This window comes from Leptodactylus fuscus, chromosome 10 (assembly GCF_031893055.1).
Source record: "Leptodactylus fuscus isolate aLepFus1 chromosome 10, aLepFus1.hap2, whole genome shotgun sequence".
NCBI classification, from domain to species: Eukaryota; Metazoa; Chordata; class Amphibia; order Anura; family Leptodactylidae; genus Leptodactylus; species Leptodactylus fuscus.
In genome coordinates this window covers 56619119-56631349 of record NC_134274.1, presented here as the reverse complement: position 1 = coordinate 56631349, position 12231 = coordinate 56619119, and the positions used below count along the sequence as shown (strand labels likewise).

The window sequence follows — 12231 nt, the reverse complement described above, 5'->3', positions numbered from 1 at the left end:
GGGAACACAGCGGAAATTCTGCATTTTTGCCAGGTTTATGATGCTCCAGAAATACCGTATATACTTGAGTATAAGCTAACCCGAATATAAGCCGAGGCCCTTAATTTTACCACAAAAAACTGGGAAAACTTATTGACTCGAGTATAAGCCGAGGGGGGAAATGCAGCAGCTACTGGAAAATTTCAAAAATTAAAATGGTCTGAGTTTTTGGGTGCAGTAGTTGCTGGGTGCTGGGGAAGGGGAGGGGGTGTTTTGGTTATCTGTCTGCCCCTTCCCTGAGGACTGGGTTTTTTCTTCCCCCACTTGGAATTCAGTCTGGCTGAATATAGGGTATCTGCAGTGCTCCTATTAACCCATTTCCGACAGAACAGGAGCACTGCAGATACCCTATATTCAGTAGACCGGGCACTTTCAGACACAGGGATACCTAATGTCCTAATGTGTTTGTGTTTCACAGTAATTTTCTACTTTTGTATGCATTCTAGGGAAAGGAGTGATTTAGAACTTTTATTTTTTATTTATTTTTATTTTTTGCACTATTTTATGGGAGATTCTATACATTAATATTGTGGCTGGTCATAGACCCCCCTCCTAAAAAAAATTTAAAAAAAATAAAAAATTTTTTTTTGCTGACTCGAGTATAAGCCAAGGAGGCTTTTTCAGCACAAAAACTGGGCTGAAAAATTCGGCTTATACTCGAGTATATATGGTACTTCCAACAAGAACTCAATGTTGTAAAATCCCTACACATGTAGATGACATTTTCCCAAATCTCATACACAAACTGCATAAAAAAATCAGCAGAAACTAACCCGCAATGGAAATTTTAAATAAACAGCATGCCAACTTACTTCTGTGAACTTTCATCAACCTTTGTAATGCAAGATCCATTCCTCCAGTGAAATCCACAACAAAAAAACATACCATTTGGTGCGCTATTTTCTGCTATGGATTTTTTTAAAAATAAATTCTTTATTTATAGCAAAAGAACAACAAAAACATTTTAAATAAAAACATCATGTAACAACATAATAGACGGGCTCGAAGAGCCACAATGGGGCTGTAAGTGAAACAGTACAGAGTAGGCAATACCAAGACAAGGCAGCACAAATGCAATCAGCTAAAAGGATACCCCGATACTGTCCAGCAAACAGGAGAAAAAGAAAAGGAAGAAAAAAGAAAAAGAGAAGAAGGAAGTGGAGGGGGGGAGAGTAGGGAAGGGGACGGGGGACCCTCGGCAACAGGAAATCCAGCTTACCACGAGGCCTCAACCCATTACATCTCTGTAACACTGAGACCCCTAAGCGAGGATCCAGGGCATCTAGGCCTCCATGAACGCCTCCCGAGCATCCCTGATAGACGCCATGAGATCTTCCCTGCTCTGAATGTCTTCCACTTTGCGGAACCAATGACGGAGAGAGGGCGGGTTGGGTGAGAGAGCGCCAGGATACCTAACGGCGTTAATCATGTGCCTCAAGGCTGATCTGCGATAGGCACGGAGAGGAACATCTGAGAGGTGGAGCAGAAAGAGGGTCGGCGAGTGGGGAAGGGTGGTTTGAAAAATTTGGGAGAGCAGCCGGTGAACACCATCCCAAAATCTCTCAGCGTGGAGCAGCTCCAGAAGTTATGTAAAAGGATCCCCTCCTCCGTACCACAGCGCCAACACATCGGGGAGGAGGACGGGAAGAACCTATGGAACTTAGATGGGACATGGTACCACCTGGTGAGGATCTTGTAACCCGCCTCCTGGTACTTACAAGCCACAGAGCTCTTGTGAGCAAGCTCTAGGATCCTGGCGCATTGCGAGTCCAAAAAAGACAAGTCCAAGTCCATTTACACAGGAAGGGGGGTCTGTGGCACGGAGGAGGGGAGACCAGAAGCATGTAGAACTCCAACAGGGAGTGTCTGAGGAGTCCAGAACCCGCATAAGCCTTTTTACAGCCCGTAAGGGGTCTGTCGAATCCCTCGGAGGTGGGCAGCGAGGAGAGAAAATGGGAAAGCTGTAAGACCCGCCAAGGGCCCAGAAAGGGGAGGTTGGGATCCGTGAGGAGGTCCCTTTTTTGCCATGGATTTTAAGCACAAATGCTGCAGATGTTCTGCTGCAGAACATGCCCTTACTCTAAGTGTAAGTTCACACAGTGTTTTTTGGACCTGATTTTGACGTGCAATCCGCCTCAGAATCCGGCTCAAAAAACCGCCTCCCATGGACTTCAATGGGAGCCATTCACTTCTTTTTTCCACAAGCATTTTTTTCCTGCTCTTGGAAAAAAGAAGCAACCTGCCCTACCTTGCCGCGGATTCCGTGGCTGAATCAGCCACGGAATGTGTGGCGCAACACTCCCTCCTGACTAGGCCCATTCATTTGGGCCTAAACCGGAGAGGAATGCTAGCCACGGCAGGCGCTTTTTGGTCCGGATTCTGAGGCGGATTTCCACATCAAAATCCGGTCCAAAAACCCCCATGTGAACTTACCCTAAACTGGAGACACACTTGGAATTTTTACAAATCCATCAAAAAAAGAAAAAAACAAATTATCATTTTACATCTTTGTTTTGAAAGCCACACAGTCTCCTGTGAAGTCAATAGGACACATTTAGGGTATGTTCGCACAGAGTCTTCCTCAAAATTCGCCTGCAAAACCACCTCTCATTAATTTCAATGGGAGTGTCCAGCAGTTTTTTCCTGCTAAAGATTTTTCCAGCTAGTGGGAAAAAAAGCAACATGCCCTTTCTTCACGCGGATTCCACGGTTGAGTCAGCCACGGCGTCTGCAGCTCGGGACTCCCTCCTGATTTAGGCCCATGCATCTGGGCCTAATCAGGAGTGGGATGTCGCGACTGAATGCTGATGCACTGCATCGGCATCCCATCGCGGCTAGCCGTGCAAAAAAGCCACACGGCGGAAAGGGTTTCCGCCGTGTGAACGTACCCTTATTAAACACTTGCGCAAAAATTTTATGAAAGTTTTCCTTTTAGAAAATAGGTGAAACTGTAAAAAAAAATTCTGATAAAAATGGCGCAGTTAATAAATAACCCCCATTGTGTCAATTTTTAACATTTGTCAAAACTGATTTGCACATAAGTGATGGATGTTAACCCTTAAGTACTATCCTGGTGTCTATCATACACAGCGCCGCACCTCCCATGAGGCGACCTGAAGCAAGCGCTTCAGGCGGCGCTATGTTAGGACCCCAGGGAGGGTGGCATTTTTGATCACCTAAGCCAGTCCAGGACAAGCTGTCCTGGACTGGCTTAGCACCGAGCGGTGGTTTGGGGAGGCCACTAGAGCAGCGCTGCTCCAGCAGCCTCCCCTCACGCTCAGGCAGAGAGCAGGTCATCTCCGTGCCTGCTCTCTGCAAACGCACATACAGCTGAAAGCCGTCAGGGTAGGCCGCAGATCGCGCAACCACAGCTCCACTGACTGCAGAGTTTGACCTCTGCCCCGAACGTGGGCGCGATGACGTCATCCCATCCCCTTTGCTTGCACTGTAAAACGCCGCAATTTTTCCTGCAGAGTCTTCGCTGCGGGCAAATTGCGGTGTTTATGTCCCTTGGGGCCCCCGGTCTAAGGCTGCGGCTCGCTACGTTGGGCCTTAGCTTTGTAATCAAATTGCACCACGATTTTGGAACAAAAAATGTCTGATACGTCTAGTAAGATGCATAAGTCACTTTCAAAATTTGCCTGCCTGGACAACACTCTGTATTTTTTTGCGGGATCCCCTTTTAAACAACTAAAAAAAATTATAGCTGACTGAGCTTCAATGTGGTCTTTGAACACAGCTTGCCATTAAGCTTTATAGGAACATCAATAAGAGTGACATGTTCACAGAAAAATGTTGGAAGAGAAATTTCTAAAAACTGTATCTAAAACCTTATAGTGTGAACAGAGCCTTACGCACGCGCCACACTAGCACTTATCAGGCTGAGCATTACAAGGCAGTTCAGTGCTGATGACTAGGCTTGTGCAGAAAATGTGCATCAGGTGCGGGATCTTGTTGCAGGGCTAGAGTCCCAGATTGTGATTGCTTCTGTGTAGGTAGCATCATGTGTATTCACTGCTTGTGTGTGTAGCTGCTACTGCCAGCAGTGCCAAGCCATACGATTGGCGAGAACTCTCGGATGGAGCAGGCCTTCTTCTGTGTAAGCCCTCCCCCACATCCTCCAGCATACAGACAGTCAAGGCTATTATGAAGGGAAATACACTGCTTCAGCAGAGCCTCTCTCTCTAATTCAGTGTGCTCAGCCCTGAGCAGGGGAAACACTTCTCAGAAAGCTTTGCTGCCTCCTTGCCCAGCCCCCAGTTACTCCTTTGAAGGAAACTTGTGTGATACTCAGGACTGGGGCACTGGTGCGGAGTTGCTGCATGGATCAGGCATGAGGGGCTTTGAAATCCTTTGAGATAAAGGAAGATTTGATATCCATTTCCTGGTTTTTACGTTTCATTTAAGCCTTGTTTGCAGAGCTGGGAGGAAGCTGAATGAACAGCTGGGCAGCTGGATATCAGGTATTGCTGACAACTATCTCTTCATGTATTTATTTTATTTCTGGAGTAACATGGACACTAAATATATGGGCGACTGTAACATTGTTACCAACAAGTCTTGTAACTAAGTTTATTCAAAATGAATACATGAGGCGCATGTTTGGTGGCTAAAGCGCCCCACAGATGATTATGGGCACAAGCTTATGTCTAAAAAGTTGCACTATCATATAGGAATCAAATGGTACATTTATATATGTCATGTACACAGTTACTTTAGAGAATTTTTATGGTATGACAATTGTGACTCCTAAAACATTTTGCGTTATGTCCCGAAATGGACGTATTTGGTCATTGTAAGCAGTCCCTTTTGATATGGACAGTCTGCCGCCTATATGATCCTCATTGTACTATACTATGTTAATATACTTGTACTATATGTTAATATATTCACAGCTGCAGTCCATAAAGTGTGGGCAAGATCCTCTCAATCTGATACTCTGTGTGCAATGAGACCTAGAGCACCAGCATTTATACAGTCCTGAGCACATGTGTTTATTGTTATCCAGGCCATCTGTACATGTAGAAAGGAATCGCATCATAGCTCTGTGCTGTCTCATATAGCCATTTCCAGGCAGTAGCCAGTTTTTTTTTTTCTTTTACTCTTGTTTCAGGTCTTTTAACAATTTGCAAACTTGTGTTTACAGAAATTTTAGAAATTTTATTTTTGCACACGTTTCAGGCAACGATTCACAGGGCCTCTATATATGAACCCTGGAATGTGTATATTACAACACAAGTGTATGTATCAATGACTAAACTGAGATCTTCTATCTGCTACTGAATTGTTACTGCGGAAGAAGGAATTTTATTCCTGCCCCAGTCATCATAGGAGGCCAGCGATCCATCACAGGCCTATTAAAGTTTCCATCTGCTCTGGAGCTTCTCTGGAAGGACAAAGCAGAAATGTCAATCATTATTTATTCTGTTGAACTTGGGTCATGACTTGGAAAAGCAGAATGTTAATTTGCTGCTCCCCTTCCAGGAGTGCGGTACTCTACTTTAACATCCTCTTGCTGAGTTTTTATATCTTTCTTTGTAGTCTGATATTTGCTTCCAGCAGGATGGGGGTTAAATGATATGCAGTACCAATGAAGTTTGTTCTACTAGTTGCTTTATAAAGTTGGGTATACAGAAAGAAAAGCAACACATGGTTCTGAATACTTGTATAAGTCAGTCTGAAAGTTTCCCACACTGAATACTGCCCACTACTTACAAACCCCTTTATAACCCTCCCAACCCCCCTGCAGTAGCTATTGTGGTTGTATGTTTCCTCCTGTCACTCTTCCTTGTGCTGAAACTCTATACCCAACCCTTTATTCACCGCTCATCCTTTTATCCTGTAGACTGTGAGGAAAAGAGATTTGGCCCAAGGACTGGTTCATCAACTAAACGCTTCTTGTGCTTATTCTGGGATTATAAATTACTTAGGAAATTCAATACTTATTTTTGGAGAGAAGACAAAATATTAGTGATCCTGTAACAAATATATAAACTAAAAGGAAAAACACCAGTCAGACCCCCTACCACAAAATCCCTGCCACATTTTAGAGTCTATTTAGCGGTTGTAAAAGCCATGCTTGTGGTTCAGGTTTTCATGGTCAAGTCCATAGAACCAAAGGTATCCTAATTTTGTTCACATGTTAGTGTAGACGCACCTTTTTTAGGCCGCGTGCACTTTGCTCCTTTTTTTGTTCTAAAAGGCACAATTGCCTCTTTTCAATGCTTTCTAACCTGAAAGGCTTTTCTATGCTGCTCATAGGCTGGAGTTTATTTGTGCCTTTTTTTTTTTTTTTTTTTTTTTTTTTGCCCCTTTAAAAAAAAAAACGCAAGTCATAAATCCATTGTGGAAAGGAACTCCATGTAGGTCATGCTCTCTTTTCAAGCCAAAAAGCAAAAGTGGCAAGCCGGCTCCCATAGAAATGAATGGAACTGCTTTATACGCCGCTTATTCTGAACGTGTTTTACGTTCAGAATAAGCTGCTGTATACGTAGTGTGAATGAGCCCTTAGGCTAAGGTCCCACGTTGCGGAAATGCAGCTTTTTTTTTTGTTGCAGATTTTGTTGTGGTTTTATTGAGTCAAGGCCAGGAGTGGACTGAGCACAGGGTAGAAGTATAAATGCTTCCTATATAATTCCCAATCTTTTTGTAACCATTCCTAGGTTTGGCTCAAATAAAACGCCGCAAAATCTGCAACAAAAAAAAGCAGCTTTTCCACAATGTGAGGCCTTAGCCTTAGGAAACGCAGCGTTTTATTAACGACTTTGCTTTGTTTTTTTGACCCAAAGTCAGGAGTGGATTTAATAGAATGGAAACATATAGGAGCTTCCTTTTATATTTTCCAGCCACTCCTGACATTGGCTCAAAAAACCAAAGCAAAATCTTCAACAAAAACTGCTGGGTTTCCACAATGCGGGGCCTTAGCCTAAAATCATAAACTTGGCAGGACAATTTCTCTGCCAACAGCATGTCCGAGTCACACCCCTTTTTGGGGCAGTGTAAAAAGCCGGGAAGATAAAAATGTACCACACCACAATTACACCAAAACCACTAATATGTGGCCTTATTGCGCAATTGAAAAGAAATGTGCAGGCATATTTTAAGAAATAAGAAGTGATCGGTGAGGTCATAGGGAAGGGACAGAATATATAGTGTGAATGGGCCATGCCTTGGTTTATTTAAGAAGAAGCAAGGCCAGGAAGTTGCTGTATAGTTTTGATAAACTGCCTTGAAAAGGTGCATTTTCAGGAAATTGCTGGTGATGCAAGCAGCTTTCTGTTTTGCAGAGCTTTTGAAAGAGCTGCAAAGAAGCTGAAGACCACAGAGTGTCATTTAATAGAATTCACTTAATAGAAGTAAACAGCATGCTGAACACTATAGTTTTACATTTGACCACTAAGTCATCACTGAATCCCACTCATATCTGTGAAGACTTCAGGGCCTGCAGCTTGTCTTACAGTGTTTTTTTTTTTTTTAGTTTGTTTGTTTGTGTCATTCCCTGGATCTCCGATTATTATACTCTGGGGTGTGAAAAGACAAGAAAGAATAATAATTGTTCATGGGTGGTCCACAATGGGGCACAATACTGTGTGCAGGGGCCACTATGGGGCATAATAATGCGTGCAGGAATGCGGGGGGAGGGAGGTTATTCAGGGTCTTTGGTAAGGGGGGGGGGGCCATATCAAAAGTTCGCCATGAGGCCCCGCCATCCCCAGTTATGCCTCTGCCCACACAGTATTACGTGCTCCACAATGGACCCCACACAGTATTAGGTGCTCCATAGTGGCACCCAAACAGTATTACGTGCTCCGCTGTCATGACATCATCAAAGGTCCTTTAGCCCACTAGGATTTAGCATCTACCACAGATAGAGCCCCAGAGCCGATGCTCAGCCCAGGACAGGTGAGTATAAGCATTTTTATAGAAAGGGGCCCAGTGGGCCCCCTCAGGAGCTTGGGACCACAGCCCTGCAACCAATTAGTCACAAGAATGGAGGTCCTTAAATCCCCTGTGCTAATGGAAACAAAATGCAAATACATGACCACCACTCCATGTACTTCTGTGGAACTGAGGGAGATGGCTACAATGGTATACCATTCCAAAAGAAGTGAATGGCGTTGTGGGCATGCACACTGCATGGGTCTCTGAAACCCCTTTTCTTGTGATAAAGGTGGTCCCAGCAGTCTGACCCGAAGTGATCTGTAGGTAGGTGATAAATGTTGTTTATAGGGAAACTTCTTTCAGTTTTATGCTCTGTGTCCGTCAGGTACCCTTTGCCACATCTGTGCACATCTGTGAATTATAAGAATGACCCTCTGCGTATCTAGATAATATAACAGCTGAGTATATCACTTCAGTGACAATCCCAGCAAACACACCACGCTGATCAAACATTTCCTGCCTTTAAGTAATGGATACTTTTGGTGGGAATATTTGTTTACATGCAGGACCCTACAATGACATGAAACGAGCAGACTGGTGTTTCTCAATCACGTCCTCCAGAGATACTTCAGAATTATTAAGTAACTCAGGAATCTAGTGCTCCAGAAAGTGCAGGAGCTGAAAGGGATTTCAGCCATAACATGCACCAGTTTTCTGGCACAAGTTATAGTGAATCAAAGCATCCCTGTGGTGGGCATAGTGGAAAAAGGACAAAGTGGCATAATTTTTGGTGTAAAATGGCTGTATGCTTAAAAAAAAAAAAAAAAAAGTCCCACTTTTACACCATAAGGGTGCATTCACACTACGTATACTGAAGCTTATTCTGAACGTAAAACATGTTCAGAATAAGCGGCGTATAAAGCAGCTCCATTCATTTCTATGGGAGCCGTACGGCAAGCTCTGCTCATGCCGGCACTTCCCATTCACTTCAATGGGAGTGCTCGTCGTGAAAGATGCAGCCCATTCATTTCTATGGGAAGCGCTCGTATGCCGGCTCCCATAGAAATGAATGGAGCTGCTTTATACGCCGCTTATTCTGAACGTGTTTTACGTTCAGAATAAGCTTCAGTATACATAGTGTGAATGCACCCTAAAACTGCAATACTCGGTTTAATAATTTCCTTCTAAAAAGCGTCAGCTCTGTTGTATAGTGCTGAGGGTTTTCGAGGAAAGAAAACTGTTTCCATACCTAAACCCAATATGAAATAAATGTAATGATTCTTAAGCTGTGAACTAGGTATGCTTTACCATCGGCAGAGCCGGTAGTATCTAAAACGGCACATTCCAGAAATATTTTCAGGGTGGTTCTTTTCATTAATGTCTGTACATTTCATCTTTCATAGACAATTTTGGCTAGGAAGTGGTTTAGGTGATGTACTGTCCTGCACAGGTTTTTTTTTTTGCTCTCCTTCCAGAGTAACAGAGCGCTTATCTGATATTCATGAGATGAGGCTCAAGACATACTTGGATATACTATTTATTGGCCCTGGAAAGTATGAAAATACTAATATATTAGGAGAAATGATCTAACTGTTCTTTTCCATTTTATTTGTCCAGTTACATCCTTTGGTTCAGATCTTTCAAAGCTAGGATGAAATCTAGATCTTTGCTGAATTTTTGTGGTTTTAAGGTTTGTTTTTTTGCGTTAATGCACTTAGAATTTATACTGAAATCTACACTGTATGACTTAGGCTGAGGCCCCACATTGCGGAAATGCAGGGGGGTTTTTTTGTTTTTTTTTTTTGCTGTGGTTTTTTGAGCCGAAGCTAGCAGTGGATCGAACAGAAGGGAGAAGTATAAGAAGTTTCCTATATATTTCCCACTCCTTTTATAGCCTTCCTTAGGTTTGGCTCAAAAAAACGCAACAAAACCTGCAACAAAAGAAGCTGCGTTTCCGCAATATGGGTCCTTAGCCTTGCAAAGTATTTGCAGTTATTTCAGTGGTAGGGCATCTAAAAAAGGCCGCTTTCTGATGCCCTACTCTGTACGGTGTTGCAGCCACTCTCTACCATGCTCCATCTGTGCTGTATGTTGGAGATAGAAAGCAATATGTCTAGAGAGACTACCTTCGTAATGGCCACAATAAAGTAATTTGTAGGCATGTGGATGTGAAGTATTCTGATTCCCTTTGTGAATGAGGCCTTTTGCTGTGCTGCAAGTTTCTCCACCACCGGCAGTTTTTACATATTGAAAACGTTACAGCCATTAGGTTATTATGATGAGGGCCAAATATTCCTTCCAGGTTCCTAAATAATGTTATATAGTAGTATCTACAACATACATTACCAAATTAAACTACGTTCACATTTACATCAGAGTTTATCCTACACAGAGTTGACAAATCCATTGCTAATCTGTTCTTCTGGTCCTACAAAAAAACAGAAGAACTGATTAACCAATGCAGATGTGAACAGATCCTTAATATAATGTACAGTGCCTAAGTAGCAGTTATACTAACATGGAGTCATCAAATAACAGCTTCATACATAATGTAATCTAATAACTGTGTAGGAATGGCTAATGTGCCCTGTATGACCACAACTGCTGTAGCCTGCCTGGTTATATGCATGTAAAACATATAAAAAATGGGGAGTTCTATTTGACTTGAAGCATTTATTTCATGCTGTGCCCTTGAGAGATGTAGCCCTATGAGCTCAGAAGTACTTTACTGGAAAAGAAAAAAAGAGACTGGTTTTATGGGCCATTTGTAACAGTGGATCTGCAAGGTCTTGGGTAAACATAGTCCTGGAAAAAGAAGCCCTGTGTTGTTTCTCAACTTTCTAATCAGACAGCGGTGGCATTCTATGAATAGAAATAAATTGCAGCGTTCACTTTCAAAATAGGCAGTTCCTTTGTCAGACCGTGTCTGACAGTGTCATGCACTGCAGCCTCGTGCTATACTTCCCTTCAGTCTCTGAAGATGATTCCAAAGAGCATAATCTATCTTAGACCTGGATAATATGAGGTATGTCGCTGGTAAAGAATATCACATATGCGCTTCATGAAGCGCCAGTGTTATTCACACTTTAGAAGCTATAACTGCAGCATATTCAGGTTTAGATGAATGATACAATTGAAATAATTACAGTAAAGTATATTTCCAACTGTTGTATTTGAGAATTCTTGCTTAGGTTTACACTATTAAGATGAGATAAGATAATCCTTTAAGTCTCACCATGGGGAAATTCAGTGTGTTACAGCAGCATGGATAATGCAGTAATATATTACAAGAAAGAACACATACAAGCTCACAGCAGATAGAAAAGATACTAGGAGTCATAGCAACTAGAAAGAAAATAAAGACTTCAGGATCATTTAGTTCTCTGTGCAGAGTGATCTCCGTTTAGCCTGATGTTGATTACACAGCCTGACCACGCTTGGGAGGAAGGACCTCCATTAAATAATCTCCAAAATCTTATTGAGGCTTGAGGTGAATTTGGACTGCCGTTTAGGTATTGTTCACTCCATATACTGGTTACTTTCCCTTGTGTACTAATCAGATTTGGCGTAAAAAGGCAACTTTTTTTTTTTTTTTTTCCACTGTCAACTATTGGTATGTCATGCAATGTAATCCCAGCCTTAATGGCGTATTCTAGCACCCAGGATACCCACTGATCAGATGTTCTTAGCAACTGCTATACCGAGAACACAGATGGAAGCCTATATCTCTGTTCTCTATGTAGCAGCTCTGCAGAATTCACTAGGAGCTGAGCTATAGTAATGGAGTACAGCTCCATTCTCCATGTAGTGGCTATGTGCTTCCAGCTTTCTATAGTACCTTCTGAGAACAGTTGATCTGTAGTTGATCCTTCTGGACTTTAAGGATCTGATATTGATGACCTATCCTAAGGATAGAATGTTTGCCCATAAAGCCCTTCTAGGGCCCCTCTAGTGGGCTGCAGAAAAAAAGCATTGCGGGAATAACTATGGTGGCATCGCATCACATGTCTTCCCGCAGTGCTTTTCACAGAAAGTTCGCAGAGGCTTTACCTCCCAACTATTCTCAGACAGATTATATTGGAAGACGAAAGGATCAGCCATGTTGCATTTTATCATGCCTGTGCCTTTGATCCTATGAGAAATTAGCTACCACTAGAGATGTCTGCCCGAGGCTTACTCTGCAATGACTTGTTTGCTTGGCTGAATCAAGTTTGCCTGGTTATATGGACTACTGGGATCCATTCAGCTGACAGCTGTTACAGGTATGTGTACATTTTTATGGTATATCACTGATGGCTGTAGGAAAATCCC

General features: G+C 42.7%; 1 protein-coding gene across 3 annotated transcripts in view; it reads left to right on the top strand.

Moving 5' to 3' along the window:
• PALD1 (phosphatase domain containing paladin 1) overlaps positions 1-12231 on the top strand; it is a 179635-nt gene that overhangs the window by 42907 nt on the left and 124497 nt on the right. The window contains exon 1 of one of the 3 annotated variants that reach the window (XM_075258177.1): positions 4176-4502. The exons of 1 other annotated variant lie outside the window; for it this stretch is intronic. Coding sequence is in view for 1 of the 2 variants with exons in the window: in XM_075258176.1 (XP_075114277.1) it covers positions 10941-10945 (5 nt within the window). In the remaining variant the exon portion in view is untranslated. Of the gene's footprint in view, positions 1-4175; positions 4503-10844; positions 10946-12231 lie in introns of those variants that run through there. One more of the 3 variants, XM_075258176.1, reaches the window with a different exon arrangement.